The 26,222-nt window shown below is 53.4% G+C and overlaps 11 protein-coding genes across 11 annotated transcripts; 7 read left to right on the top strand and 4 right to left on the bottom strand.

Moving 5' to 3' along the window:
- Window positions 1-281: 281 nt before the first annotated feature.
- BO86DRAFT_455825 (MDR family MFS transporter) lies at window positions 282-2,301 on the bottom strand (the record flags this gene model as incomplete). Its single annotated transcript, XM_025677135.1, has 3 exons — window positions 2,241-2,301; window positions 1,666-2,176; window positions 282-1,610 (listed from the first exon to the last, which is right to left on the bottom strand). The coding sequence occupies exons 2-3, from the start codon at window positions 1,990-1,992 to the stop codon at window positions 282-284; spliced, it is 1,656 nt and encodes a 551-aa protein (XP_025528499.1). The 5' UTR covers window positions 1,993-2,176; window positions 2,241-2,301.
- A 113-nt stretch (window positions 2,302-2,414) lies between these two features.
- On the top strand, window positions 2,415-3,601 carry BO86DRAFT_388774 (uncharacterized protein). Its single transcript, XM_025671943.1, has one exon. It carries the CDS (start codon window positions 2,541-2,543, stop codon window positions 3,231-3,233), a length of 693 nt encoding a protein of 230 aa, XP_025528498.1. The 5' UTR covers window positions 2,415-2,540; the 3' UTR covers window positions 3,234-3,601.
- Window positions 3,602-4,242: 641 nt separating this feature from the next.
- Window positions 4,243-5,049, top strand: BO86DRAFT_361015 (uncharacterized protein; the record flags this gene model as incomplete). Its single annotated transcript, XM_025669838.1, has 1 exon — window positions 4,243-5,049. The coding sequence occupies exon 1, from the start codon at window positions 4,273-4,275 to the stop codon at window positions 5,047-5,049; it is 777 nt and encodes a 258-aa protein (XP_025528497.1). The 5' UTR covers window positions 4,243-4,272.
- Window positions 5,050-5,271: 222 nt separating this feature from the next.
- Window positions 5,272-8,318, bottom strand: BO86DRAFT_72283 (Zn(II)2Cys6 transcription factor). Its single transcript, XM_025677596.1, has 5 exons — window positions 8,114-8,318; window positions 8,025-8,051; window positions 6,545-7,962; window positions 5,522-6,489; window positions 5,272-5,465 (listed from the first exon to the last, which is right to left on the bottom strand). The coding sequence occupies exons 1-5, from the start codon at window positions 8,173-8,175 to the stop codon at window positions 5,379-5,381; spliced, it is 2,562 nt and encodes an 853-aa protein (XP_025528496.1). The 5' UTR covers window positions 8,176-8,318; the 3' UTR covers window positions 5,272-5,378.
- A 683-nt stretch (window positions 8,319-9,001) lies between these two features.
- On the top strand, window positions 9,002-10,486 carry BO86DRAFT_388772 (putative integral membrane protein). The gene is made up of 8 exons (XM_025671942.1): window positions 9,002-9,217; window positions 9,304-9,341; window positions 9,416-9,439; window positions 9,507-9,534; window positions 9,590-9,754; window positions 9,811-9,862; window positions 9,924-10,083; window positions 10,136-10,486. The coding sequence occupies exons 1-8, from the start codon at window positions 9,125-9,127 to the stop codon at window positions 10,317-10,319; spliced, it is 744 nt and encodes a 247-aa protein (XP_025528495.1). The 5' UTR covers window positions 9,002-9,124; the 3' UTR covers window positions 10,320-10,486.
- A 216-nt stretch (window positions 10,487-10,702) lies between these two features.
- BO86DRAFT_337586 (presequence translocated-associated motor subunit PAM17) lies at window positions 10,703-11,831 on the top strand. Its single transcript, XM_025668961.1, has 2 exons — window positions 10,703-11,382; window positions 11,481-11,831. Exons 1-2 carry the CDS (start codon window positions 10,807-10,809, stop codon window positions 11,655-11,657), a joined length of 753 nt encoding a protein of 250 aa, XP_025528494.1. The 5' UTR covers window positions 10,703-10,806; the 3' UTR covers window positions 11,658-11,831.
- Window positions 11,832-11,924: 93 nt separating this feature from the next.
- Window positions 11,925-13,119, bottom strand: BO86DRAFT_361003 (enoyl-CoA hydratase/isomerase family protein; the record flags this gene model as incomplete). The annotated part of the gene is made up of 4 exons (XM_025669837.1): window positions 11,925-12,075; window positions 12,184-12,540; window positions 12,615-12,725; window positions 12,806-13,119. The coding sequence occupies 4 exons, from the start codon at window positions 13,117-13,119 to the stop codon at window positions 11,925-11,927; spliced, it is 933 nt and encodes a 310-aa protein (XP_025528493.1).
- Window positions 13,120-14,422: 1,303 nt separating this feature from the next.
- On the top strand, window positions 14,423-15,911 carry BO86DRAFT_72240 (uncharacterized protein). Its single transcript, XM_025677595.1, has one exon. The coding sequence runs from the start codon at window positions 14,532-14,534 to the stop codon at window positions 15,822-15,824; it is 1,293 nt and encodes a 430-aa protein (XP_025528492.1). The 5' UTR covers window positions 14,423-14,531; the 3' UTR covers window positions 15,825-15,911.
- Window positions 15,912-17,312: 1,401 nt separating this feature from the next.
- On the top strand, window positions 17,313-18,548 carry BO86DRAFT_72227 (uncharacterized protein). Its single transcript, XM_025677594.1, has 3 exons — window positions 17,313-17,672; window positions 17,817-18,026; window positions 18,145-18,548. The coding sequence occupies exons 1-3, from the start codon at window positions 17,636-17,638 to the stop codon at window positions 18,384-18,386; spliced, it is 489 nt and encodes a 162-aa protein (XP_025528491.1). The 5' UTR covers window positions 17,313-17,635; the 3' UTR covers window positions 18,387-18,548.
- A 994-nt stretch (window positions 18,549-19,542) lies between these two features.
- On the top strand, window positions 19,543-20,030 carry BO86DRAFT_72209 (uncharacterized protein). The gene has a single exon (XM_025677593.1). The coding sequence runs from the start codon at window positions 19,635-19,637 to the stop codon at window positions 19,881-19,883; it is 249 nt and encodes an 82-aa protein (XP_025528490.1). The 5' UTR covers window positions 19,543-19,634; the 3' UTR covers window positions 19,884-20,030.
- Window positions 20,031-21,586, bottom strand: BO86DRAFT_72208 (uncharacterized protein). Its single transcript, XM_025677592.1, has one exon. It carries the CDS (start codon window positions 21,333-21,335, stop codon window positions 20,178-20,180), a length of 1,158 nt encoding a protein of 385 aa, XP_025528489.1. The 5' UTR covers window positions 21,336-21,586; the 3' UTR covers window positions 20,031-20,177.
- Between the last annotated feature and the right edge of the window lie 4,636 nt (window positions 21,587-26,222).

Genomic DNA, 26,222 nt, shown 5'->3' with positions numbered 1-26,222 from the left:
CCCATTTGTGCAGAGGGTCTCAGGTGCGACAGACAAGACTGCGGAAACACAATTTGACAGCCAAGAATGTACCGTGCGAGCTTGACCCAGCATCGACCAAGCTTTACTCATTATATGTGACTCTCCAATGTGACCGATGCCTCGGAGTATTCCAGAAGTGAATCATGATTAGTATTTACTCATTAGACAATATATACAATCCTAGAGATTCATAGGGAAAAAAAGCCACACATGTCTAAAACCAAAAGTCTATGCCACAGAACCACACCAACCGTACCGAATCACCTAGCCTCCACATCCGCAACAGCAGCAGCCTTCGATTTCGGCGGCTTGACACTCCTCCACCGGACGCCCAGCGAGAGCAAAAAGGCCAGAGCGGCAAAGCTCGCAGCGACGTAGAAGGTCGTGGTGAGCGCGTGGTTGTAGGCATGCAGCACGCCGGGCAAATCACTGTCGGGCACCACGCTGCGCACTTCCGCCGAGCCCGCGGCGACGATGCGCTCGACTTCCGCAGCCGGCAGCCCGAGATCTCCCAGGCCCGTGACCAGCTTGTTGTCGAAGAGGGCCTCGGCGATGGCGAGGTTGACGGCGGCACCGAAGAACTGGGCGCACTGGAGCAGGGAGGTGCCGACGGGGATGTCGGCGGGGTCGAGGACGGTCTGGGCAGCGACGTAGGGCATGGACAGGGTCATGCCCGCGCCGAGGCCCTGGAGGACCTGGAAGGGGATCCAGTGCTCGTGCGGGGTGGTGAGGGTGAAGGTCGAGAAGAGGCCTGTGGCGATGCTCATCAGCGCCGTGCCGAGCAGCAGGTACGGGTTCGGGTACCCCAGGTACTTGAGGGAGGCGCCCGTGAGCGTGGCGGAGAGGACGTCCGACAGCGCCAGGGGCAGATACATCAGGCCCGACTTGGTCGGGGAGGCGCCCTTGATGACTTGGAACCACTCGGGGAGATAGTAGATCGAGATGTAGACGGCGCCCATGGCGCAGAACTCCCCGAGACAGGAGAAGAGCATGGTGCGTTCTGTCATCAGGCGCGGCGGAATCATGGCCCCGTCGCCCTTGTAGGCCTGCCAGGCGGCGAAGACCAGGCCGAGCCCGGCGCCGCCGATGAAGAGTCCGATGATGGTGGCGCTTTTCCACGCGTAGGTGGTTCCGCCCCACTGGAGGGCCAGGAGTATCATGATCACGGACGGGGCGAAGAGCAAGGCACCGATCAGATCCAAGCTTTTCAGTCGATGCAGGACTGGAGCAGTTGTAGAGGGGTCGCGCGGGGGCGGGCTGAAGAAGAAGACGAGGGTCACGATGGTGATGGCGCCGATGGGTAGATTGATCCAGAAACACCCTCGCCACGTCGCGTGCTGCGTGAAGGCACCGCCTAGGATGGGTCCGATGATAGTCGCGATGCCAAACGTCGACTGGAGGATTCCCACGTAGAAGGGACGCTTGGCAAGCGGAAGAGCCGCCGCGACGATGCAAAAGGCCCCCGTGAAGCATCCGGCTGCCCCAGCTCCGGCGATTGCGCGCCCGACAATGAGCATTGGACTGTTGACAGCAAGGGCACACAGCAGTGAGCCGAGCTCAAAAACGGCCAAGCACCCAAGGAACATCCACTGGACCGGTCAGTGGGGTTCTACCATTTAAACAGTGGTTCTGTATTAGACTTACCTTCATGGGGAAGCTTGCAAACAGCCTGCCGGCAATGGGCTGCAGAGCGCACATGGCGAATGAGTATGCACTTCCATACCAGCCTATGTCCCCGGTGCTGTTGAACTGGGATGTGATGCGGGGGATGGCAGTCGCAATGATCGACGAGTCCAATGACATGAGGAAGATAGCGAGACCAAGGCCAATGATGACCAGAGCCAACGGTAGGCCGGTCAGCTCAAAGTCGGTAGCATTAATTGTTTCCTCCGGGGAAGCATTGTTCTCGACAGCAGACGTGCTGTTGGCCTCGGGCCAAGATCTGTCTCCTGGATGCCGTTTTTCAGCCATTGCTAGAGGCGAGTCGAATGAGGATATATTTGATGATTAGGGAAGTCATCAAGAGGCTGCGGAAGACAACCATAATATTTAGAGAGTAGGAGGGATGCCAAGCCGACAATTATGGACTTAAGTGTCATGAATCAACATGGCTCATCATGGCTCAACCCGTTTCGCATCAACAGTGCAGTAGCCCCTGTCGCTGTCAGTGTCAAATAAAGGAAAATTCGCAATGTTGACGGATAGTTCTCAGTGCTCACCGGACATATTAACAGATCTCCGACGCTAAGAGGAGAAGCCGGGAATCTGTATGGATGATCCAGTTGTTGCAGGGTGGAGTTGGAGAAGTTAAGTGGGTGAGTGGAGCGCTGGAGCGGTGCACGGCCCACCGGAATTGACTGCCAGTGACTCCTGTCATCATCTCAATTCAATCCTCCTCCTCCTCCTCCTAACCAAGAACCACACCATCGCAACAATGACCTTATGACCTAAACCCTCCACCTCCTCACCAACTCATCTCGAACGTCAATCCTGAATCAATCAGCACAACGACACCGAAAATGCCCACCTCAATCTCCCCGCGCCTCCTCCCCACCCTCTTCGCCTCGCTCGCCCGCACGCCCACCTGGACCCTGCGCCGCACCCTCCAGAGCGACAACCCCCTCGACCTCCACGGCGACCTCCACGGCGAAGCCTCCTTTCGTTCCCTCCCAGCCACCTCAGAACACACCTCAGAACCGCAACCGCAACCCCAAACGCAAATCCTCTACACCGAATCCGGCTCCCTCCCCGCAACCCTCGGCCCAAACCTCCGCTGGACGAAATCCTACATCTGGCGCCTCAGCCCGGAAGGCCGGATCAGCGTGTGGTTCGTCAAGGTCACGAAGGACGCTGCCACGAACCCCGAAGCCGATTACCTGTTTCATGAGGTGGAGTTTGAGGTGGCGGTTGAGGGTCAGCGTGCAGCGGATGATACTGCTGCCAGTGTTGGCAGCAGCAGCAGCAGCAGCAGCAACGACGAGACATACGTAACGCCTCCTACACCACCCGAACCACTTTCACAATCGGAGGCCGCGGCGACGGTGGTGGTCACGGCCCGGGGCAACCATCTCTGCATCAAGGATATGTACCGCACGGCATATGCGTTTCGGGTGCGCGCGGAGAGTGGGGAGGTGGTCAGCTGGGCGAGTCGGCATGTGGTCAAGGGGCCGAGGAAGGATCAGGACATTGTGAATCTGTATTCGGTGGGGTAGGGGTGAGATGGATGGATTGTAGGATGTTGGAGTCGGAAGTGTAGGGTAGGGGGGTGTAAAGAGGATGGATAGAGGATAGAACGGGCAATATGCTTTTGAACTAGTTTTGTAGAATGGGCCTGGTCTCAGGCTTTCTTTGGGTGAGATTTATGGTCACAGCAGCTACTTAGTAGGTACGGGTCGTGCTTCATTGCTGATGGATGGTTGTCGTGCTGAGGGAGTCTGCCTCGGTTTGAGAGGCATTATGTAGAAGGTTACAGTATATCCTCACGCAGACCTCTCTCTTCAAGTAACTCAACACTGTATCTGGTCTATCTGGTCTTTCTATACCGATATCAAACTCTCTCTGGTCACTGATCTGGTCACCAATTCCTTGTTCACTGAACTGTGCTATCTCTCAGACAAGCAAGCAACAACTGCACCGCTCACTGCACTGGAAGCACACAAATTAGTCACTCACTCACTCACTAAAAGAATCGCTGAAAATGGAAGGCTGCACCAAACAGCTCCACTTCCATTACAGCCCGAAGGGGTCTAGCGAGTTGGCGGTGCTAGCGCTTCTACTCACTCTGGTGATCGTGCTCGGTTTACTTCTCCATCGTCTTTCGTCTCTGGCAGTTTCATGCTCGGCAGTGAATCGCTTCCCAGTCTCAGCTCACAGTGAGCTGGGCGTCATTCACCCCTCCATGCAAAGGATGGCCCCGCCGCACCCGGACTTGCAGGCCCCGTTGGAGCGGCCACAACACGAGCATGATACCTGCATCCTTGACAGTGGGCTGGACGACATCCATGTCCCTAGCCTGGTGCCGTTGCCTTGCCCGACGGTGATTCGGCCCAAGAGAGTCAACCATCCAAGCTCTGCTCTCCAAGCTCGTATTGACCGCAAGCTCACACTCACTCCGGCCCCCGCTCACTTGGTGCGTTGTGTTGATTTTCATGCTGCACGGCTCTGCAGCTACATCTCCGCCGTGTGCCACAAGCTAACATTGCCTGAAAGTCAACCCAGACACGTCCTCCTTCTGCTGCTGCCCCCGTCACCATGACCGCCCCCGCTGCCACCACCACCACCGCAAAGCAGCTCGTCCCGTGGGACGGCAAGATCAACTGGGCGCTGAACGGCACGACCGTCTTCAAGGACTCCGACGAAGAGCGGCGGGCACGGGTCAATCCGTCGAACACGTTCAACCGGGAGTCGCACTCGAAGCTGTGGGTGTTCCAGTTCGGGCTGCGCTACGTGCCCGCGGCCTTCGAGCACAACGTGTACCGCGCCATCAAGGTCGACAACCTGCCAGCGGGGGCGGGGCTGGCGCAGATCCTGGCCCCGATCCCGGGGGAGATCCTGTCGGCGCGGCTGCTCGACACGCGCGCCATCACGGGGTCCAAGACCGCGCTCGTCACCTTCGTGCACCAGGCCGACGCCGTGGGCTTCCTGCGTGCCGCCGCGGGCCTCCTCCCGCTGAAGGCCGGGCCGCCCGCCCGCGTCGCGCCGATCCCCACCCCCAGCTACCCCATCAGCGCCGACATGGAGAAGCTGATCTACGACAAGGGGTACACCCGGTGCATCCGCATCACCCACCTCCGCGAGTCGCTGAAGGGGGACATCTGCCGCGCCTTGAGCACCGCCTATCTGGTCCCGCAGATCGAGAGCATCCACGATGGCCCCAGCCCCGGCGAGAGCCTGCTGCGCTTCTGCTCCATCAAGGCCGCCGCGGCGGCGTATGTGCTGCTCCGCGCCCAGGCCAAGTTCGATGAGTGTCAGTGGGAGTTCGTCAAGGCGGTTCGCTCGAAGAATCCTCGGATTGGGATCTGGGACTAGAAATGGGTGGTGGGGGGTGATGGCTGCATGTATTTCTGCGGAGGCTGTGCTTGGGACGAGGGAAGGGGAAGTTTGAGCAAACCGTCCAAGATTTTCGCAAAGGGATGGAAAACTAATAGTGTACGTACAAAATCCTCAAATCTTTACATGTATGTACGCCATACCACAATTCCAATATGGAATCCAGTCAGCCACCAAACAAAGGTGCAAAGTCAATCTCATGCAAAAAAGAAAAGTGAACAGTAGTGGTCGTAGACTGTACGTCTCAAGCATGAGGGAGTACTGTACTTTGCCGAACCCTCTATACTCAACGAGACAGTTAATTAAAATTATCCGACGAATTCTCCTTCAGCCAGAGCAATCCACGGAAGGTCCTCCTCCCAGCACCGCTGCATCAATTTCCGCGCATTCTGAATCTATATTGGTAAGAGTTAGTGCATCATCGGCACCACACCTCCGGGTTGGGCCTGACCTGTTTCATCCCCGTTCGTTCCATCATTGCGAATCGCTCCTGGATATCCGCCCTGACACGAGAGTCCGTGGTCTCGCACCCCGCGGTGAACAGCGGGAACAACGCGCCCACTTCGGCCGAGGCGCCGTGCCGGATCTCGACCATGGCCTTCCACAGCTCGTCCCAGGCATGGGTGACCTGGTCGGCGCGAGGCGACGTGGCCAGCACCCGACGGTGGAGGTGGAGCAGCCCGGCATACCGGAACGCCCGGTCGATGGCCAGGCTGTCCATGTCGCCACCGAGATGGAAATGGGTGCCGTTGGCGTGGGCGTGGGTCTCCAACAGCGCAATGTCCGCCAGAAGGGCTTCGCCGGCCACGACGGCAGCAGGCGACGGGGTCCAGTCGGGGTTGAAGGTGCCCGACGACTCGTCGAACCGTTCGTTGTCGCACTGGTGGGTCAGTCGCCCGACCTGCGCGAGGAACTGGCCGGTCCGTGGCGTGAACCCCGTGAAGCAGTCGATGTGGAACTCGTCGTACTCCCCGACCCCACCGCCGCATGCGCGGAGAACGGATGCATAATCCAGCGAGGGGGGCGGCTCGCTGTGGCGGCAGGACAAGGTTCCCACAATGTCAAGATAGCTCAGCCAGCGCGTCAGGAATGCCCCCACCAGGTTGCCCGGGTACGCCAGCTGCTCCCTCCGAGCGAAGAACAGGTCTCGTGCCAGTTTGAGGTGGCTCTGCCAGGGAATTGGGACCTCAAAGGTGCTGGGCGAGACGATCTTCAGCGACAGCAGCATGATAGCAGCAGCCAGGTGGTTGTCGGTGACCTTTTCGTGAGGGTCTTCTAGGGCTAAGCGCAGAGTTGGAAAGACGTTGCTCACCCAATGCGCGATCCGATTCGCCGGCTCTGGGTGCTCGAGGTATCTCGCCCGATGGCTAGCGGAGTATGCCAGTGTCAAATTGAGCAGGTTGGAGTCACTAATCGCCACTTTTGAAGGAGTTAGACGAGAAGATTGGACAGAACAGACAACTAGGGGACTTACTCGTCGGGAGTACGGATATGAACGGATTGTCGTCACAATCATGCGGAACCAGCATCTTGGCCGTATGGTTCAGGAAATGATGGAAGTACATGAGGTTGATCGGTGTTTTGACCAGCGATGGTGGCAGCGGAGATAAATAGCGTGGGATGTTGATCGGTACAGGCGAAGCATAATACATGTACTTGCTGCAATCGAAGGTGCCGGTTTCCACGCCGTCCAAGTTGCCGCTTCGAGGGGTGGAACTCGGGGGAGTAATTCGCTGTGAGTTGATCAAGTCAAGAGCATAGTTGATATCAATGGCCGAGTGGTCATCATTCCTATTCAAGTCCAGATCAGGACGACCGCGATCCAGACCGTAATTGTCCGTGACGCTCGTGAGATAGGCTTGCCATTTCCGCTCTGCGCTTGAGGCATCCGTTGGCGCTATACTTTGACTGGAGGTGTCGGAATATTGATGCAGACGCATGTTAGCGTCGGGCATCTGCACGCTATTGAAGTCGCGGTCCGAGGCTTTTGGACGGTTCATAATCTTGGTGAGGTAGCTTTCCGAGCGATCGGATGGCTGTGCCTCTAGAGATTGGGCTCCTTCGCTCGCGTCTAATGACGACATGGCTGGTTCTTCTGCGTATGGTGAATCCGAGCTGTGGAGGCCTGATGTCTCTTGGACTGGATAAGGGTCATAGGTGGCTTTTGCGTTGGTCGCAGAATAATAGTTGCTGAACTCAATGCCATGATCGGATATGCGATTATCTGTGGGTGTCGCATGATGCGATTCAGAGGTGTGCCGAAGAAACGAGACCGGGCGCGACAAAGCCGTGACAGGTGAGAAGCTCAAGGTAGCCCAAGAACCCATACTTGAATTCGTGTCCACGGGAGACGGATGAGAGATGAGGGTTTCCAGGGAAGTTGGAGCGGAGGCAGAAAAGGCGGTCGCGGCGGTGGTCTGGGGCAGGTCTGGCCATGGGGATGTCCCATCCTGTCGGGGTGACAGTGCCCTCATGCTGTCTACAGAGTTCTTGCCATTTGTACGGTTGGAGCTATAAAGGGTCTGGCCAAAGATTGGAGATTCATGGATATCATGTAGCCCTCTAGGATAAGCTGCCGGGGTCCCTATAGCCATCTCTTCGGAAAGCTCGACATCCCATTGCAATTCCTCTGTGGTTGAAAATTGTGCTGTGTTCTCGGACTCTGGAGATGTGGCTTTGAGTGAGTGCGAGGACGATAAATTGTCGGACTGATAGGTATTCGCCGGTGATAGTGAAAACGAGCCATAGGTTCCTGAAGGACTGCTTGCATGCGATATCGGGGAGTCAACCGATGACTTTCTTCTGGTTCTTCCTCCCCAGTTCAGTCTGATGCTGTAGTCACACAATTCATTTTGGCGTTGGCAATTGAGACACGACGGTTTTTCCTCGCCACTGTAAGAGCGATCAGCTTACGGAAGTACCTTGCGAACTAAGTGAGAGAAGGTGACACAAACCACTTCACTTTGCGTGCTTTACAAGGCCTAAAAACATGCACGATTAGTTCACTCCAGCAGTGGGGAATGATCGCTTTGGAGACCCTCACCAGCAGCCCTTGCGCGACCTTCGTTTCGGCTCCGGAGCCCCGGGCCTTCTCGGTCGAGGCATTGAAGTTCAGATCCGATCTGGCTGAGGGAATATTTCCAGCAAAAGAAATCCACGACCAGGGGAGCTAATGGCCGGGATCTTGAAATAGCTTCGGATCGATCTGCACAATGAGATCGCCATGCAGACAACGTAGTAGAAAAACACTTTCTTCTTGCTAGAGTCTGGAGATGAATCCCAATGGAGGTGTTTTCGGTGCGCTGATGTAGGGTGTTTGACCCAGGATGCTAAGAAACGATAATCAAGAAGACACCCACACCCGCTCTTCGTCATCGAGGTGTGGGACGAACTAGCTGCAGATTTGTTCTAGAAGCAATGCTTTGGTATTCTTCTGTCTAAAGACCGAGATTCGTAGGGCTGGATTGCTTGTGATGGTATGGAGGGGACCGGAGAAGCAGGAGAGAGGAAAGAGGAGGTGAATGAATTGATGATTGAATGAATGGGGATTGTTGCAGTCAAGCCTAGCCTTGGTTAGTACGGGGAGTAGACTAGGAAGGGGACTCATTCGTTATCCATCACCATTCACCAAAGTATACCTTAGGTTAGTGTATACCCACCCGGAGGGCATAGACCAGTGAATGAGCAAGATAACCTGCCGATAACCAGTCATCGGCTTTCTCCGTCAATCAGAGAAAGGCAGATAAGACTGTTTCAAGTCAGTCAGTGATAATTGTTCCGGGAGGTTTCTCCGAGCAGCGCCACGACGATGTCAGTCCGTCGGCTGAGAATCCCACTAGCCTGCTTTAGGTGGTGCTGCCCCGGGAAACCCGGGGAAGCAGCTGAGCCCAGCCTGGAGCTGTGATATCATAGTATCATTCCCACTCCCTGTCAACTCACTGTCAATCCGCATCCAAGCCTAGATCGTTGTCTGAATCATTCTAGAAACTATTTCCTACTCGAGTAACTCGAAACTCAAATCTCTCCTAACTCAATCTTCTACTCTCTTGGCAGTATGGGTTCCTCGGCCGTCGCTGAATCGCTTCAAAGAAAGCATCCTCTACAACGTATTGCCAGTCCTTCCAGAGGGTTCTCGGCCCTGGTCCATGTACGTGTAAACTTCCATCTCCATTCTTTCAGTGCAGTGCTGGTTCCATGGACTGTCTCACTGACCATCTCTACCACTGTTAACAGCTTCTGGGTCTCACTAGCTTTATATGGTCATTCAAATAGTATGTGCTTACTGATCCTGAGCTGCCCGCCTGAGGTGACTCTAGGTCCAGCTGCTAACCAATCATTCTCTTAGTATGCACGATAACCCCAATCATGCGTTAGTCTTCCCCGGATCCATGGCCTCGGGAGCTGAGTTTGTCGATGCTTATCTATGCCACTGATAGGAACGAAGCATATGGCTGGCATTTTCAAGTATGTGGTTGCTTGCTTCAGTCGTCATCGGTTGCTGACTTCTTTTCCTTATCAGTACCTCACCGTGCTAGGCCTCTCTCTGTCCCTCGTCACCATGGCCTGTGGTTTTATCGCTGATGTGACACTATCTCCCCGCCTCTTTCTCATCAAGAACCTCCTCTCGATGTGCTGTACGCCATTGGAGGTGCTGATCAGCATTCTTTACTGGGGTCTTCGCTTGGTCAGTACCCAACCCTGTCGCCCCTACTCTTCGTGTTTCTGATATCCTGCTTCCAGATCGACAAGCGTCTTGTCGTTCCTGACTGGGCTGTTATTCCCTTAAATGCCGGTGAGTCTCAATGATCGTACAACCCGGGCACCCGTTATCGTTAACACCCCTGGAATATCAGACATAAGCTTCCATGCCGTCCCGTCTGTGATCCTTCTGATAGATCTCCTGCTTTTGTCACCACCCTGGACGATCACCATTCTTCCCGCACTGGGATTATCCAGCACTATAGCGATAGGGTACTGGTTCTGGATCGAACGGTGCTTTCAATACAACGGAATGTATGTAATCTCATAGTCCCGCAGCCGAATCAATCGACTCATATGACTCCAGGTATCCTTATCCGATCTTTGAGGTGGCTAGCTTCGAAGGTCGTATTGGAATCTTTGCTATCAGTGCAGTGGTCATGGCGCTGAGTACTGGCACTTTGAAATGGTTGCACGGACGTGTCAATGGCTTCGGAACGAGCAAGCCCCAGTCTCGGCCGGGTGCCATCAAGCAGAACGGTCACTTCTAGCGCACTTGCACATGTATTAGAACCGGGTGGCACATGACAGCAATCTAGCTGGAAGCTATTGTCTTAGCAGGTGGATGGCATGGGTTGTGTATACAGCGTTGGTGAAGCTTTCTAGAGTGTGAGCTGTGATGTGGGGTTATCCCATAGACATGACTATAGAATTTTGGATCTGAACAATTCAGAACTACATGGAGGTATACTAGCCAGCGACTCATTTCCTAAGACATAGTCAGTGCATACAGTTAAGGAACCTCAGGTTGAAGTACATAAGTTCGTTCGGGTTGTGCATAAGTCTTCTTTCTCATTCACCCACCATCCATTCTCCTTCTGCGTGGCCGACCCGAGGCAGTGACCTCATGCAGCCGCCGCCGCTTATCTAATCCGCGCATCTTTCTCCGCCGAACTCGATCCAACTCGTCTACCCATCATCACTGACAACCAGCTTTGTTCTCTTCCTCACCATCGCCTCGACCCTCGATCGACAACAATGCACAGCACCTCAATCTGTGGGATGCGCACCGCCGTCCTCGGCGGAAGCTTCTCCACATCTACCTTGAGACCATTTGCACATGCCAACAGCAACCTCACGAGACAATTGTATCATGCGATCCCATCGGCCCGCACGGCCAGCACAGCGACGGCCAACAATGCTGCACGCACGCTGAAGACCTCGGTTGCTCGCCCGCAGAAGCCCATTCCCTCGCTCTCTTCCGCTGCAGCTCCCCGCCGGGCCAAATCCAACGCCGCCGCCTCGCCTGCTCCCTCCGGGCAGCAGCTCGTCCGGCTGGACTGGGACTCGTTCTTCAAGCTCCGTGCCAGTCGGCGTCGCTACACGCTGGCCTCGTCGGTCGTGACCTCGGCTTTCACCACGGTCCTGGGAATGCAGGTCCTCTCGTCGCAGGATCTGGAGGGTCTGGGCGCCCAGGTGATGGGCCTGGACCCGTTTGTGGTGCTGGGTATGGCGACCGCTGCGTGCGGTGCGGCGGGCTGGCTCCTTGGTCCCTTCGTGGGGAACTCGGTCTGGGGACTGATCTACCGGAGATACAAGCCTTCTCTTCTACAGGTGAGTTTTTGACCCTCGCGTTTTCACAATACTTCCCCGTGTTGTGACTACTGCACAAAACGATTGGGAAATACTAATGATGGCAATTCGAACCACAGAAAGAAAAGCAATTCTACGATCGCATTCGCCGATTCCGTGTCGACCCTTCGTCCAACTCCATCGCCAACCCTGTCCCCGACTACTACGGTGAGAAGATCGGCAGTGTTCAGGGCTACCGGCAATGGCTGAAGGATCAGAGAGCGTACAACCGCAAGAGACGCCACTTCATCGCCTAAAGTTTTATGAGGTATAGGTTTCTCTACTTTGCATGACGGGGTTACCTTTCCATGATTGGGCATTGTGTTTATTTCTGTTTGGCTTCATCCTCCGTACGGGACTTGTTGAGTTCTGGTGGATTTGACTGTATGAATATTGAGTCTCCGTGAGCGATTGAAATGGATTTCTTCTTTAACTACCTTCTCGACTTGCTAGTCTGCCTTGTTTCCCTTGCTTCCACCCGCTTTCCACACAGATGCCCAGTTCTACTTTCTCTCATGAACAGCCTACAATTTCGACTCCCCGACAGCAGCCGGCTTCCGCTCAACGTGCACCTCAGCCCACCAAGGATAATTCTCCGGACCGTGCTCCTCGAGCGTCGCACGAAAATCAGCCTTTCTCTTCTCCAAGAAGGCTCGAACCCCCTCTCGCTGGTCCCTAAATGAAAGTCAGCTCAGCTCATGACCACACTCTCCCTTCTTCCCCTATGCCCCCCTTTCCCACCCCCGAAGGGGGCCTTTAAATCCAAGAAAAGGAACCACGTACTTGGAAGCAAACATATGCGCCAGAATACTCGAATCCAAGAGATGCGCCTCCTCCGCCGAGCGGGGACCCCGCCACATGAGCGCGCGATTCAACACGGCGGCCATGGGACTGACGTTCCGGGCGATCTCGTCCGCCAGCGCCAGCGCCCGCGCGCGCACCTGTTCCCGCCGCGGGAAGGTCTCGGCGAAGAGGCCGTCGAAATGCGGCGCGGTCGGGGCGAAGACCTGGCCCGTGGCGACAAGGTACATGGCCCGCGAGTAGCCGATCAGACGGGGCAGGAAGTACGCCGAGCACGATTCCATGGTGATGCCGCGGCGGGCGAAGACGAAGCCGTATTTGCTCTCTTGGTGGGCGAGTCTTTTTTTTTTTTTTCGACCTGTTAACGGGGGGTGTCTACCTTGTGGTGGGGAAGGGGTTTTGTGGCGGTTTACCTGATGGTCGCAGGGAGGGTCATGGTCATGCCGACGCCCACGGCGGAGCCTTGCATGGCGGCGATGGTGGTTTTGCGGCATCGGTGGATGGCGAGGGCGACTCTGCCGCCGCTGGTGGGGGTATTAGTGGGTTCTTCGATCGGACGCTGTGTCGTGTCTGCCATCCAAGGGGTCATGGATATCCTACATACCTGTCCCGATGATCAATCGGCCGCTCCTGCTTGTTGTCCGGGAACCCGATGTCCAGGTCGGCGCCCGCGCAGAAGGTGTCGCCTGCGCCGGTCAGGACGATGACCTTGACGCGCTCGTCGCGGTCGAGGGTCGTGAAGGCCCATTCCAGCTCCGTGGCCATGGTGCCCGTGAACGCATTGCGCTTCTCGGGTCGGTTCAGCGTGACGAGGATGACGGGGGTTGCGGTGGATGAGCCTGCGGGATGGTGCGAGAGCTTGATGTGTTGCGTGGGCTGGGTCTCGTAGGACGCGGGGATTGTGATGGCGGTAGACATGGTAGTTTTAGTCAGATAGCTACAAGCTTGATGGCTGAACAGCTGTTCTGATTTCTTGGTATGCTGAAGTACTGCGTATCTAGAACTGGAAATAACGCTGGCGTCGACATCCACCTCTACCCTGACAGTCCATCTATAAGTTGCCTCGGCCAGATCGGTTAACGTTCTTTGTTACCCCGCATCCAAGCACCGTGCTGTGATACGAATCTCTTTTGGATATTCTCATCATTGGGGTGCCATTGCTTTTGATGTATACTTATTGCCTGAATGGATTGGACGTGTTGTTCATAGTCCTGAGCTATCCGCATATCCACGGGTGTTTGATGGACAGCCGAGGCAGTGGACCTTGGGTGCCTCCAGGCCAAGGCTGGCCTAGAGATTACATTATCTGACATGTGGTTTGCACCAGACCACTCCTTTCACTACTAGTCCTGTAGACCACCGACCATCAAAATCACGGAACCAGGGCAATAATCCATAACTGTTACATCATCCAAGACTTCCCCTCTCAATTGACTTGACACATGAGACATCTGGACTAAAGCGGAGAGTGGATGACCGTGATTGATAAAAATAAAGCGCCTCACCCTTTTTTTCCACTGGAGCTAAGCTTTTGCTCCCGCCCTTTTTTTAGCGATCGGTCATCGCCCCATCATTGGTCGGGGTTGCAAAAATTCACTGCCTATATTGGGTGGGGAGGGGGGAGGGAGGGGGGCAAAGGCTTTGAATCAAAATCCAATGGCCAATGCTCATATACTAGACGATCAGCTGCACGGCCTCAATCCTTCTTCGTAAAGTGAACACCGCTGCTGTGGTAGGAAATTCCTATTCGGGTAATTCCTGATTGTGGCCCAGCAGGAAGGCTGAGAAGTGTGAAGTGTGGGTCAGGAACCGAGAAGGAAAAACAGACAGAGAAAAGAAACCTTGGAAGAAGTCTTGGAAATGGGAGTCCACTCAGCACTGTTAGCACTGTTTAACACGAAGCTGGGCGAAGACAGGAAAGCAAAACAGGCCCGAGACAAGCACTAAACTAGGCGCTTATCAGGACTAGTGCTTCTTAAGCGATGGACGGACCCTGGCTTAGTCTGTTGCTGCTGCTGTTGTTGCTGCTGCTGCTGCTGCTGCTTATCTGCAACTCGCGGCAGCCATGGCTGACTGACCTGACTCTTCTTCTTCCTCTTCCTCTTTTTCATCCTTTTAATTCTTCTTCCATCCTCACATTCCTCTCTGTTTCACTGCAATTGTTGTCTGTGTGTCCCCTCGTCCTCGCGGTCTCGCTCTCTTCCACTTTGGTCGCCTCTAATATACACCCTTCGCCAAATTCCCTCCTCTCCTCCCCACCACCACCACCACCACCACCACCGTCGACTGACATCCCTCTCGTGGCTTCAATTCCTCCCAGCATGTGACCAATGGCTTTCCACCATTTCAACAGGAAGCAGAGGCTTCTGCTGACCACCTACGCCATCCTCTTCTCATTCCTCCTCCTCCTTTGCCGCTTCTGGTCCCTCCGCGACCCGGGCTCCCTCTTCTTCGAATCCACCGAAGGCTATCGCCCCAAATACAGCCTGACCCGCATCCAGGAATCGCTCGACTACCTGTCCGTCTACAACCAGACCGGTATCAGCTACCCCTACCCGCCCAGCGACTACCAGCCGCCGAAGGACAAGACCGCCTGCGTGGGGATCGTGACGGTGAAACGGCCGCTGCAGCAGAATCTCGGCACGACGGTCGCCTCGATCCAGGACACGCTGACGCCGGAGCAGCGGCGCGCGCTGAACATCCAGGTGCTGTTCGCGCTCAGCGATCCCGCCGACCACCCGGACTACAACCAGACGTGGCTGTCGACGATCGTGGACCAGGTGCTCACGTACGAGACGGTGGACGCGCCGCACGTGACGATCGCCCGCCTCGAGAAGCAGAAGGACATCAAGCGCAAGTCGCTGCTGGACTACCGCCTGGGCCTGCAGGCCTGCTACGACCGCAGCGACGCCCCCTGGATCATCATGCTGGAGGACGACGTGGTCGCCCAGCGCAACTGGTACGAGCACACCATGCAGAGCGTGCGCCGCATCGAGGACGGCCGCCAGCGCGGCCTCCTCCCCACGGACTGGCTGTACGTGCGCCTGTTCTACACGGAGAAGTTCCTGGGCTGGAACTCGGAGAGCTGGCCCGTCTACCTCTTCTGGAGCGCGGTGACCGTCGCCTGCGTCGCCTGGGTGGCCCTCGTCACCCGTCGCAAGGTTCGCGCTACCCAGGGCGTGCTCACCAATCCTTTTCTTCTGGTGGTCTGCTTCCTCTGCGTCCCCGCCCTCATCGGCCTCTTTTTCATGACCGGCCGCGTCACCTGGTTCCCGATGGAGCCCGGCGTGCACGTCATGAACGCGCACGGCTGCTGCTCCCAGGCCCTGCTCTACAACCGGGCCCACGTGCCGGAACTCCTGCGGTATCTGGCCGAACGGGAGGACAAAGTCCCCACCAAGGCGGTGGACAGCGTCATCGAGATGCTCGCCGGGAAGGAAGGGCTGGATCGGCTAGCCATCTCTCCCTCGCAGATGCAGCATGTCGGCGCCGTCTCGTACAAGGAGAAGAAGAAGACGTGGAAGTGGGAAGGCCCGTATCGTGTCAAGGGCGCCCACGGTGTCTGGAGCATAGGCTTCGAGGAGGCATATACACGAGACTCGTATCGGTGGTTCGATATGTGATACACCCATAACCACCTTCCCGCTTGATGGAAGGTGTTCACCAACCAAAACAAAAAGAGTATGGTCAAATGCAAGCATGGAGGAAGCTAACTTATAATGATATATGTGGGAATGACTTTTGCGTTTTTCTTATTGGGATTCGAATGTTAATATGGACATCAAGGATTTCTGTATATGATATGGGTGCCGCGTCGGGGGCAGGCACCATGTATGACTCTTTTTTTTTCCTCCGGCGATCTTTATTCTTGTGATACTACTCGAGCAGTTTTTCTAGATAGAGTCCAGACAGCAATTACATCGTTCATCCGGCGGGCATGGCATGCCATGTCAGGCGAATACACATAAAAACAAAAAGAAAGAAAAAAAAAGAAGAAGAAGAAGAAGAAGAAGAACAACGGTGTAGCATTTCCTATTCTCAATTGGTATATCTCTGCATTACACGGGTAATCCAAGTATCTAAGGCTTGATTTGCGCTGGCATCGAGCGACTGCTTGCTTCTGGTGGTGCTCTATCTATAAGAAGATCAGGCATCACACTACCACTGATCAGCATACTCTACCTAAGTTTTGCCTCGTGACAACCACAATTGAGGGCCATCTGCATGATGCAATACAGGACTTCTTCAGAACGTGCCCTCAGAAGGTAACCGATACAGATAACTTATGCACCTTGAATAATCCACGCTGCCTACGACCGACTTGTGCCGGGACTGAGTATTCGACCAAAGTCATCCATCTGACCCCTGACCCCTCAAAAGCAGTAAGCTTGTTGGGGTACATGTACTAGGGCAAAGGATCCACCAGACCTCGAAAGCAGTAACCGGCTAGAAGGAGATTTGGAGATGTGGAAGAGTGGAGGGTTCTAGAAAGAAAGCAAAGCGCGGGGGGTGGAAATTAATGCCCGGTACTGTATACAGACAGTATGCATCAGAAGGGGAAATTCCTTTGGTACAGTACAACTAAAGATCGGGTCACCTGGAAGGGCTGGAATATCAGTGAGGTAAGAGAAACTAAACTCCCCGAGAGAAGAGGGGAGAAAAAAGTATCAAAGTTAAAAAAATTCTGTAGCAATGAGGGGGAAAAATCAACACCTAACCTTTCATGGTGGGAACTATATCATGGCGTAAGTCATACTAAAACGTTATCTTATGAAGGCGTTCATTGATTATCCAGTTATCTGGGGCAAGAAACCAACTAGGCACAGTACGGAGTGAAAGAAAGAAAGAAAGGAAAAAAAGAAAGAAAGACGGAGGAGCATTTGCGTTGCGGGCAATTCGTTGCTTGCCAATTGCCCAACCCAAGAAAAAAAAAACGGACGTCATTTGACCCCGACGGGCAACTGCTGCTGCTGCTGCTGCTTCTTGGCTCTCATCGCATCATCCACCACTACCACCACCACTACTGACTCTGTTCTTCTCTTCTTTCTTCGAATTTCTCTTTTCTCCCCTCTCTCGTGTTGTGTCTCACCGTTTCAATAATCAACTGCCTTGGTGGGGCAGTCTATCATCCTTCGTGTCCCCCTTCTCCATATCAGGTTCTCTCCCCTAAACCAGTTCGCCAGTTCGCCAGTTCGCCAGTTCGCCATTTTGAAAGCTGAGTCAAGAGCCACCAGCAGCAACCCGTCCGGACAATTCAATCTCAATCTCCAACCGAGTTCAAGCCGATCGCAACTTCGTTTCCCGTCTCTTTGCAATTAATCTCTTGCGTTCGCAACCGGACGATTGAGCGCCTGGTCTTTCGTCCCCCGTCACCAACTCATTTCTCCCCCCAATCTTCCACAGTATCGTCCGCCAGAGAACCTGCCAAAAAGTCATGGGCAGGAATATTTCTCATGGTCGCGGTGGCGCGGGTACGTCTTCAATTTCCGTTCCCCCCCCCCCCCCCCCCCCCCAAAAAAAGACCCCACTCACTACTTCCTGCCCCGGTCATCCCCCCCTCAGGGATATTGCAGGAAAGCAAGAAGTCGTTAGCTAAATCAAATTAATATCGACAGGGAACATCTTCTCCGGCACCGGCGAATCGCGCACCACCCCCAAGGACCTCGTCACCCCGACCATCAAACAAGATGTCTTTACCACCGGCCGCGGCGGCTCCGGCAACATGATGCAGAACGACCCGCAACATCCCGAACTGGCGCGCGAACTGCAGGACGTCGAGACCCCGCCGTTGCGCATGGAGGAGGCGCCGCATCATACCGGACGAGGTGGGTTGGAACCCTTCTTCTAGTTCTCGATTCGTCACCCTTCTTTTTGTTCCTGATTATAGTCGAGATGAAATCCTCCGTGCCAAAAGCTAACAAACCTATGCTCCATCTCTCACAGGCGGTGTCGCAAACGCATATTTCCCCACCCCTGAAGAAGAGAAGCGCATGCGCGAACAAGGCGAGGCGCAGTTGGCGCGCGTCAAGACCCAAGAGGCCCAACTGGCCCGCGTGAGAACCCAGTCCAAAGATCGCCGGAAGGATCTCGAGCACACGGCCGGGGCGGCGGCGGTGGCCTCGGGCGCTCTCAGCGGTAGCGAGAGTCGCCCGGCCAGCGAGGAGCGACAACCCTCGTCCAGTTGACTAGCACACGTTTGGAGTTGATTCACTCAAAACTCGATATGCTTTTTTTTTTCGTTGGCAGTCGGTACTTGGCAACTACTGGCGGACGAGGGCGCTGTGGGACAGGTATGGAAGCGTCCGACACGGAACGCTCCTAATTCTCCTTGTCCCCGGTCGGGTTTTCTGGTTCTTCTCCAAACATGACTACATATTTGGTAACCCTCGGTGGTTGATGCGGGGGGTGATAGATTTGTGATCGACTCTGGTCACTAATGGGCAGCTTCGACTCTTTGTCCAGGAGGGGAGTTTGAACAAAAATGCTGCGTGGTGGTGGCGATAGTGGTGATGATGGTGTCAGTGGCACAAATGTCGCTGATGCTGCTGATGATCCTGAAGAGGCCTCTCGGGTTTCTTATCTCCTTTCGACTCTCTCAATCTCTGGTCCCTTCTTCGTCATACCGTGGTGGAGAGGTTTCGCAAGGCAGCAGCAGTAGCTTGTCTTGTCTCGATTCGCTTCCGGTCCCCTTTTCCTTTCCTTTCCTTTCCTTTCCTTTCCTTTCTTCTTTTTCGCCTTCTCACACATATGTTTATTTAATCAATACCCATGTAGACTTACGTCAAAACTAGGAAACAGGCGCCGGTGTATGGTTTGGTTTGGTCAAGGTGTTTGTGTTGTTTTATTCACAGATGTTGTTCTGATCCGCCCGCAACAGCGGAGGATGGGCCGCTTCTTCCTTTGTGTTGCTGTCATGTTCATAAATCCTGCATGCTTACCTTTCAAGAAAATAACCATAGGTTCTGCTGCGCGTCGTCGGCTTTTTGTATGCTTGTCGCTTGTGACGGCACTAAAACGGAGACAGAAAGGATCCAATGAGAATGCATGGGCTTATCAGGAGTAGCCTCCCCCCCTCCTTCCTCCCCAGAAATCTCCTTAATATAATAAATTATAACAACTTTAGCGAAATCATCTTACCCTTGTCCATCCCATTTTGCCCCACGAGGAATAAAGAAAATAAAACTACACCGGCACGGGACCGTAATTCGAGCACGAGAAATGTATCTTCCTGTCGCATGATTGTATGCATGCCGAGTAGTGATATTCTATCCAAAAAAAAAGTCTTATAGATGATGCGGTCGCTATGAAAACGAAGAAGGCCAAAATGTATGCTATAAGAGGAGTGCGCGCGGAAAACACCGCTGGGGAAGGCTAGTTAGTAGTGATCACGCTGTTCCATCTCAACAAAAACTTAAAAAGAAACATCTTCGTATATGTGTCATGGCCGTTCCGTTAAGATGTCCAGCACCCTTGATTCTATTTTGCGATTGAGCGCGTGTCGGGTTGGGGTGGGGGACTGGTGGGGGACAGGCTGGCTGTCATGGCGGGATCCAGTGGTGTTTTGTTCTCATAACAGAGCGGCTCAGCTGGTGAGGAGTTGGAAGTTGATGGCGCGTCAAAGATTCAATGATCAGCTTCCCGGGGGAATATTGGCAGAACAAATATATGATTCTGATCATTGAATGAGTGGGGCTGGGTAGCGGGATACCAGAGTCGATCGCGGAAAGGATGAGTAGCGCAGTGTTCAGTGTGGTAGTAGCCCACGCTAGTTGCTGAGAATCTATACACCCCCGAGACAGACTGTGGATTTGCTGCAATTTGCCCATACTGCGGGAAGTGCATCCGCTTCGCTGGATGCAGCCTAGCAGATTTTGTGTAGTACTATGGTGACATGCGTCGTGGAGGGGACATCGCTTCAGAGTGCGATTCAGGCGAACATCCGTGGTGGTCGTCGAGAAAAATGCGGGTGGGCTTGTTCAGACTGGAGGGATATAACAGCCTGTGGCGTCAATGACCCAACTGATCGACTCTCTCCAGCCGGCATCCAGATGCTGGCCGATATCCCGAATCAGTCGAGTCCCCCATTCGCCAATCCACCAATGTCCTCGCAACGAGTGGATGATGACAGCGTAGTGGGCGAGAATCGCCAATGCGAACGGTTTTCGCTCCCGGACCAATTCCACATATCGCGACGGGATGCGGAATATCCATTGAAAGGCGATGATCATGGTCTCCCCTCCGCGCGCGAGCTTGTCCAGGGAGAATCCGAGGTGGTTGATGGTCGCATCGTACACATCCTTTTCGTGCGTCGGATCCTTGATCGCTAAGTTAGTATTTCGCCTGGAGAGAGACATAATGGCCAGGCGCGAAGTATCCGGCATCTTGGGCTGAGAGTTGTCGTATTCTAGGAGAGCGCTGAACTCTCCGTCAGCGACCCATTCGATAATCTCGCCCTGCACATCGATGGAGCCCCTGGTGAACTGGAAAATGTCCATGAGCGCATCCAAGGCATTGGATTGCGTGTTGACGGTGGGAATTGGGTTTCCCTGGAAAGCAAACGCGAAGACGACCATGATGCTGGAGAGGGCAAACGCCGCGTTGCAATTGGACCGGTCTAGATGGTCCGCGACCTTGGCCAGGCCCGCAACGGCCTGTTGCTGATGACTCTTGGCGGTGCGCAGATAATCCTCTTTGCTGGCGCCGGTGTTGGAAGAGGTGGCGGAGGCCAGATGTAGGGCTGACAGGGCCAGAATGCCATGCATGAGGAATGGGTGGCGCATTGCCTCGCGCGGGACCACGCCCTGCCATATGCCTTCCACGGTGCTATTGCGCGAGACGGATCGGTAAGTGGTGGTGCACCACTGCATCATTAGTTCCAAGTCCTGGATGTTGAGTTCGCCTCCCGGAGGAGGGCATGGACTGATGGAGTGGTCCATTACGAGGCGATACTGGGCATAAATCCTGGTGTTGGGTTGCGATTGAGACGTTGTTGTCCGTGCTGGCGGGATGGTTGGAGTAGTGGAGCGGGACTTGACCCTGGGCCACACCAGTGAGCTAGACGAGGAGATATATTGGCATATTATGTTGTCACTGGTGCAATGGGAGCACTGGGGGTGTTCTTTTGGGCACTGCATCTGCCAATCAGTAACGGAAAGGAGATATCAAGACCATCCGGCCACAATTGAAGCTCAAGCGTGGAGGAAACAGAAAGGGGGGATTGAGGAAACGACGGCGGGGGCAAGGCCGGTGGGATAGATTCAAGTTTGAGTTAAAGGTTCCGGGTTGGGGAAATGGTTATGCATCAAACGCCGACACGCGACACACGGTAAGGTGCCTGAAGGATGAGGATCACTGCATTCTAAGGCATTCGGGCATTGAAAACCAAAAGGGGGAAGAGGGAAGGGGAGGGGAGGGGGTAAGGCAGGCCTGGGGGAGTGGAAGCAAGAGGGGGGAGAGTGACAACCACCACGAACATTTGAGAAGAAAGAGGAGGAATAGAAGCAAAGAAAGTCAGAACAACAAAAGAGAAAGAAGAAAGAAGAAAGAAAGAAAGAAAGAAAGAAAGAGGGGAGGGAAAGGCTGAAGAAAAGAAGCGCGACCAATATTCGAAGGACAACCGCAGGCAGGAACATCAACTTTACTTAAACTTTAGCGAGCCTACCTTGATCTGCCGGTTCCTGCACCCATAGCAGCCATTCCGTGATGAGGCTCTATAACTGCGCCGTGCAGGCATTGTCGAACCTTTCCTCTGGATGTTGGTGTAACTTGGCGCAAGGTATGTTTCATAACAAACCGACAGGCATCGCACCTGCTCTGCCTGGTACAAGAGACAGGGGAAAGGGGAAAAGGCCAAGTGGGTGGGGGGAGGGTGTTTATAGGAGGAGGAGTGATAGTAGGAATGGTAGGAATAGTAGAAGGAAGTAGGGTTGGAGATTGTCTCGCAGGGGAAAAGGGAATATAGAGTAAGAGAGGAGAGAGGAGAGAGGGTTAGAGAGAGACAGAACAAGTGAAAGGCAGCTTGCAGTCTGATAATGCCAACAAGACAGCTGGAAGTCAGAATAAGGATAAGAGTAATAATTAGAATGATAATAAGTAATTTCTCCTGCACCAAACACTCGAAAACAAACACATCCACATATAAAACCTGAGATATCCTGTTGGCACGCCATGTTCGAGGTCTGGTCTTTTAATACTCTAGCATAATTTAATAGAATTTCCCTGCCTACCCGCGCACCTCTTTTTTTATTTTTCCTTTTTTCCCATTTGCCTTTTTTATTTTTTTTTATTAATTCTTCATTTTCTTTTTGTCTTTCTTTGCCCCTTCCGGGCGCCCCCTTCAGTGGACACTACTTTTGGCATTCGGTCTCCAACTAACCGATAGATCGTTGTTCGGAGTGGGTCTTGGAACAACAGAGTGGGAAACATTGACCCAGAAAGATACACTATCCATTCTGATACACTCTGCAGCACTCAGCATGGCTGTTCGACTGTACTGTAGACTTGTACGGCAGGACTCGTAGCTCTCTGAACATTACCCAGTAGCTAACTAAACTTCTCAACGTTTGATCACTTCTTTAGATTGTCAATTGTAGCATTGTATTTGCTTCTATTCTTTTTTTTCTTGTTCCAAATTCTTCCTCCCCCTCCCCTGAATCAATGAACCAGTTCGAAATGTCTGACTGCCAGTGCCGCGGCATGTGCACACCAAACCAGTAAATGCGGAGTGGCCTCTTGCCTAAACCTGCAGGACTACCTCACCTACTTGAGTTACTATCTACATAGTACTACGATCTCCATCATTCATTGCCCCTACAACGGTGGTATGAAAGCATCGATACTGACCGATTGGCATGGAGGGTTGCCGGTCTCAGGCAGGACCCTCGAACGAGTCGACGAAGATTGACGGGCGTCGGGATCTCCGTTCCCCAGCCAAGTCATGATTGTCCAGTACTTCCCCCTCCAAGAACGACTACCGTTGAGATGGACGAAAAAAATTGGACGATCCATCATTGAAAAGCAACAGCTTGTGCTCGACTACAGTCCATTTCCAGTTAGTCCTGCCGAGAGAGGGGAGAGTTCCGCGATTTGTGGATGCTTTTTGACTGCTTGACTATTTGGCTATGCGACTATTCAATTCTTCCGCTATTAATACCGACTGCATCCTGACGTTCCAAACTTTCAACATCCATCTATCCATCCATCCATCCATCCATTCATCCATCATCGATCGCGACTTTTCCTTAACTGGATTCTCGTTGACGTGACCTCCACATAATCCCGAACGAGCCACCCAATCAGGCGATTGGCTTTTTTCTCTGGGCTTGATCCTCATAAATATTTTCTGTTTCTTCTATCGCATCTTGGATGAACGGACGGAGAACGGAGGAGGTAGCTACCTCCTTCCCGGGATTCCAAGACAGTCCACCCCCTGAAACAATCTGCAGGATGCATCCTCATCAACATCATCAGGTTCACTTTGTTCGCTGGGATCCCAGTTTCTCATGAAAGCATGGGTTCATCCAGGTGGAGATGCACCCTGTGGGAAGAGTACACAAACCAAAGAGGGAAAAGGGGAGGTTGCATTGACCAGTACTCCGTACTGCTGCTGAGGGACTCCAACTTTTGCAGTCCGTGCAGAGCGAGTGACTGACGTAAGTCATGGATTCGTCAGGTTACCTCCGTGGTAGGACAACCATTCCTACTAGGGCTGGAGAACACTTCTTTTTTCCTATCCGTGATACAGTTGAAAGAGTCATGAAGCAACGAGACCCAATCTCGGGATCTCTGGATGAATCATGATTCTGGCCAGCGAAGCATTGCACACCCGCACCCTCTCTCCTCCATTCTCCTCTGGATTCACTGGATGGATCTCAGTCTCTCCTCGTCATGCCGTCTTGGGACAAAAATCATCCACGCCGCGCCCGCCCGCCCGCCTGCCCACCCCGGGGTGGACCCCGGCCACTTACAGGCCAAACCCAAAACAGTATTTTCTCAAATCCCAAACCCATCCCCCCGTCGCCCTCCCCCGCCCCCTTCCCTATCGCAGTCTAGCCCCACCAAGTGATGAACCCTGCTTTTGCCATTTAGGGTAATCAAGATTCTTGGTGTTTTCCCCTCGTGTGATTGGGCGCAGCACTCAGGACTTTCTGTCCTCTTCCTGATCAGGCATAAGGTTGAGCTCGGCCCGTGGTACGGCACAGTCAACTTTGAATCTTTGATTATCGGACCGCTAGCCTTATGAATATGAAGGTGGTAGATCTGGCTTTGATATGGACCATGGCTTGCGCGGAACTCATTGAAATGGTTTACATTTGATTCACCATGTCTGTATCAATCCCATCGATCTTGTCCTTGGAAGGGCAAGGGAAACCTTGTTGGTTGTTCGTTCACAATAGTGCCTAGTAGTGGGCCTCCTCTCCCGACGGATCTCTCTTCCTGAATGGGAGAACAATCTCTCATACCTTAGCTTGATGATGCAACAACACAGACTCACAGAGTCTATCTAGGCCCCTAGGGACATTCACTGGGCTCGACCATTACTCAATCAATACTATGGATCAAGACACATTGACTGCGCTACTGCGATCCAACATTCTATTTTCGAGGACTAACTTGTGAATAGGACTAGAACGTGAGCACCAAACCTAGATCTAGTGAATTATACGAAGACCTGCACAACGAACCCACTCATCGACTTCGTAGCTTGTATCCAGTACTGTTTTATGAGGGTACTAAGTACTTTACCAACGATCGCAGAGATGTCGACGAGAAAGATCGCCCTCCAGGAGCCGACACGATCGCGATCGGGTTATCGCATTTTTCCGGAAAAGGAGCACCTTTCGTCCTCAGGCATACATCGCAGGTTACTGTCATGTTGGAATCCAGTTGCCATTATTGTTACATATGTACTGTACTTGCTTCTTTATGGGTCGACAGTCAGCGAACTCTGTCGCAGACTACTGCTCACGTAAGTTTTTGTGTACAAACATCAGTGGTCTTTTTCAAGGTAACTACCTAGCTTCCCACCAACCCCCTGCGCTCGGAGCCAGGGAAAACTATCGCCCACAGTGAATACTGTCGGTCGAAGTCTATCACTATTTGTCTATCTAATCCCATTCAATCAATGTCACAAATACCACAAAAAAGTCTTTACTCTCACACGATGATTTCCCGTATCATTGCTATACTAGTCACTTGTCTCAGTTCCCTCGCTTCAACACCGGATACCGCTTAACTTGTCTTCCTTTAAAAAAAGGCTTCTAAGATCAGGCAAGAGAACCAGGGGGGGAGGTCACCAAGAATAGTGATGACATGGTATATCCAGGTCATGCTCGCCTCCGTGTCTCAGTGGACTACGCAAATCATTCGAACATTCGGATGGGATGATATCTTAATGCTATGCATCCGAGGAATTACAATCAAGATAGATAGACAGACAATCAACAAACGGAAGCTGCTCACGTAACGTTAGGCCGACCCCACGTCTAAGTTATCGGCTGTAAATGATCGAGAAGGAACTCCTAAGCCACCAATCTATTACCTTCGATTCGAATAGAACCTTCGAAATCTGGCAGCAATGTGGCTAACCCCCATCCATCCATCCATCGGGATCCCTTTTAAAGTACATATGACGACTACATACAGGACAGCAAAAAAAAAAAAAAAAAGGAAAAGAAAAGAAAGGAATCTAGATTAAAGTCCCGAAGCCCCGACCGTCCCGATCCTGGTCAACCACACTTGCGGGCCGTGCTCGTGGCCTCCATCTATGATTGCATCCATCCAGCCAGGTTTGGAGAAAACTAAGGAGAATTTAGAGTGGGCGGCGGCGGCGGCGGCGGCGGCGATGGGGGCACGTTTCGGCCGGAGCGGAGGAAAGAAAGAGGATCAGGATCAGGGAGAGCCGAGATAAAATTAAATCATAACACTGAACCCGGCCGCGGTGGGTCCCAGGACTGCTGCGAAGGAGGGAGATTGAGATTGAGGGAGGGACTGAGATAGTCACCCATCCACATTTCTCCGCC

The sequence above is a fragment of the Aspergillus japonicus genome, assembly GCF_003184785.1.
Source record: "Aspergillus japonicus CBS 114.51 unplaced genomic scaffold BO86scaffold_19, whole genome shotgun sequence".
Taxonomy (NCBI): Eukaryota; Fungi; Ascomycota; class Eurotiomycetes; order Eurotiales; family Aspergillaceae; genus Aspergillus; species Aspergillus japonicus.
This window is presented reverse-complemented; position numbering and strand designations above follow the sequence as displayed.

Coding starts and splice junctions, on each gene's coding strand:
- BO86DRAFT_388774 (XM_025671943.1), top strand. CDS start 2,541: ATGCCCACCTCAATCTCCCCGCGCCTCCTCCCCACCCTCTTCGCCTCG.
- BO86DRAFT_72283 (XM_025677596.1), bottom strand. CDS start 8,175: ATGCCTCGACCGAGAAGGCCCGGGGCTCCGGAGCCGAAACGAAGGTCG. Junction 8,052..8,113: donor AGGTCGCGCAAGGGCTGCTG/GTGAGGGTCTCC, acceptor GCATGTTTTTAG/GCCTTGTAAAGCACGCAAAG. Junction 5,466..5,521: donor AACGAACGGGGATGAAACAG/GTCAGGCCCAAC, acceptor TTACCAATATAG/ATTCAGAATGCGCGGAAATT.
- BO86DRAFT_388772 (XM_025671942.1), top strand. CDS start 9,125: ATGGGTTCCTCGGCCGTCGCTGAATCGCTTCAAAGAAAGCATCCTCTA. Junction 9,863..9,923: donor TGTTATTCCCTTAAATGCCG/GTGAGTCTCAAT, acceptor CTGGAATATCAG/ACATAAGCTTCCATGCCGTC. Junction 10,084..10,135: donor TGCTTTCAATACAACGGAAT/GTATGTAATCTC, acceptor ATATGACTCCAG/GTATCCTTATCCGATCTTTG.
- BO86DRAFT_337586 (XM_025668961.1), top strand. CDS start 10,807: ATGCACAGCACCTCAATCTGTGGGATGCGCACCGCCGTCCTCGGCGGA. Junction 11,383..11,480: donor ACAAGCCTTCTCTTCTACAG/GTGAGTTTTTGA, acceptor TTCGAACCACAG/AAAGAAAAGCAATTCTACGA.
- BO86DRAFT_72240 (XM_025677595.1), top strand. CDS start 14,532: ATGGCTTTCCACCATTTCAACAGGAAGCAGAGGCTTCTGCTGACCACC.
- BO86DRAFT_72227 (XM_025677594.1), top strand. CDS start 17,636: ATGGGCAGGAATATTTCTCATGGTCGCGGTGGCGCGG. Junction 17,673..17,816: donor TCATGGTCGCGGTGGCGCGG/GTACGTCTTCAA, acceptor TAATATCGACAG/GGAACATCTTCTCCGGCACC. Junction 18,027..18,144: donor GCCGCATCATACCGGACGAG/GTGGGTTGGAAC, acceptor CATCTCTCACAG/GCGGTGTCGCAAACGCATAT.
- BO86DRAFT_72209 (XM_025677593.1), top strand. CDS start 19,635: ATGTGTCATGGCCGTTCCGTTAAGATGTCCAGCACCCTTGATTCTATT.
- BO86DRAFT_72208 (XM_025677592.1), bottom strand. CDS start 21,335: ATGCAGTGCCCAAAAGAACACCCCCAGTGCTCCCATTGCACCAGTGAC.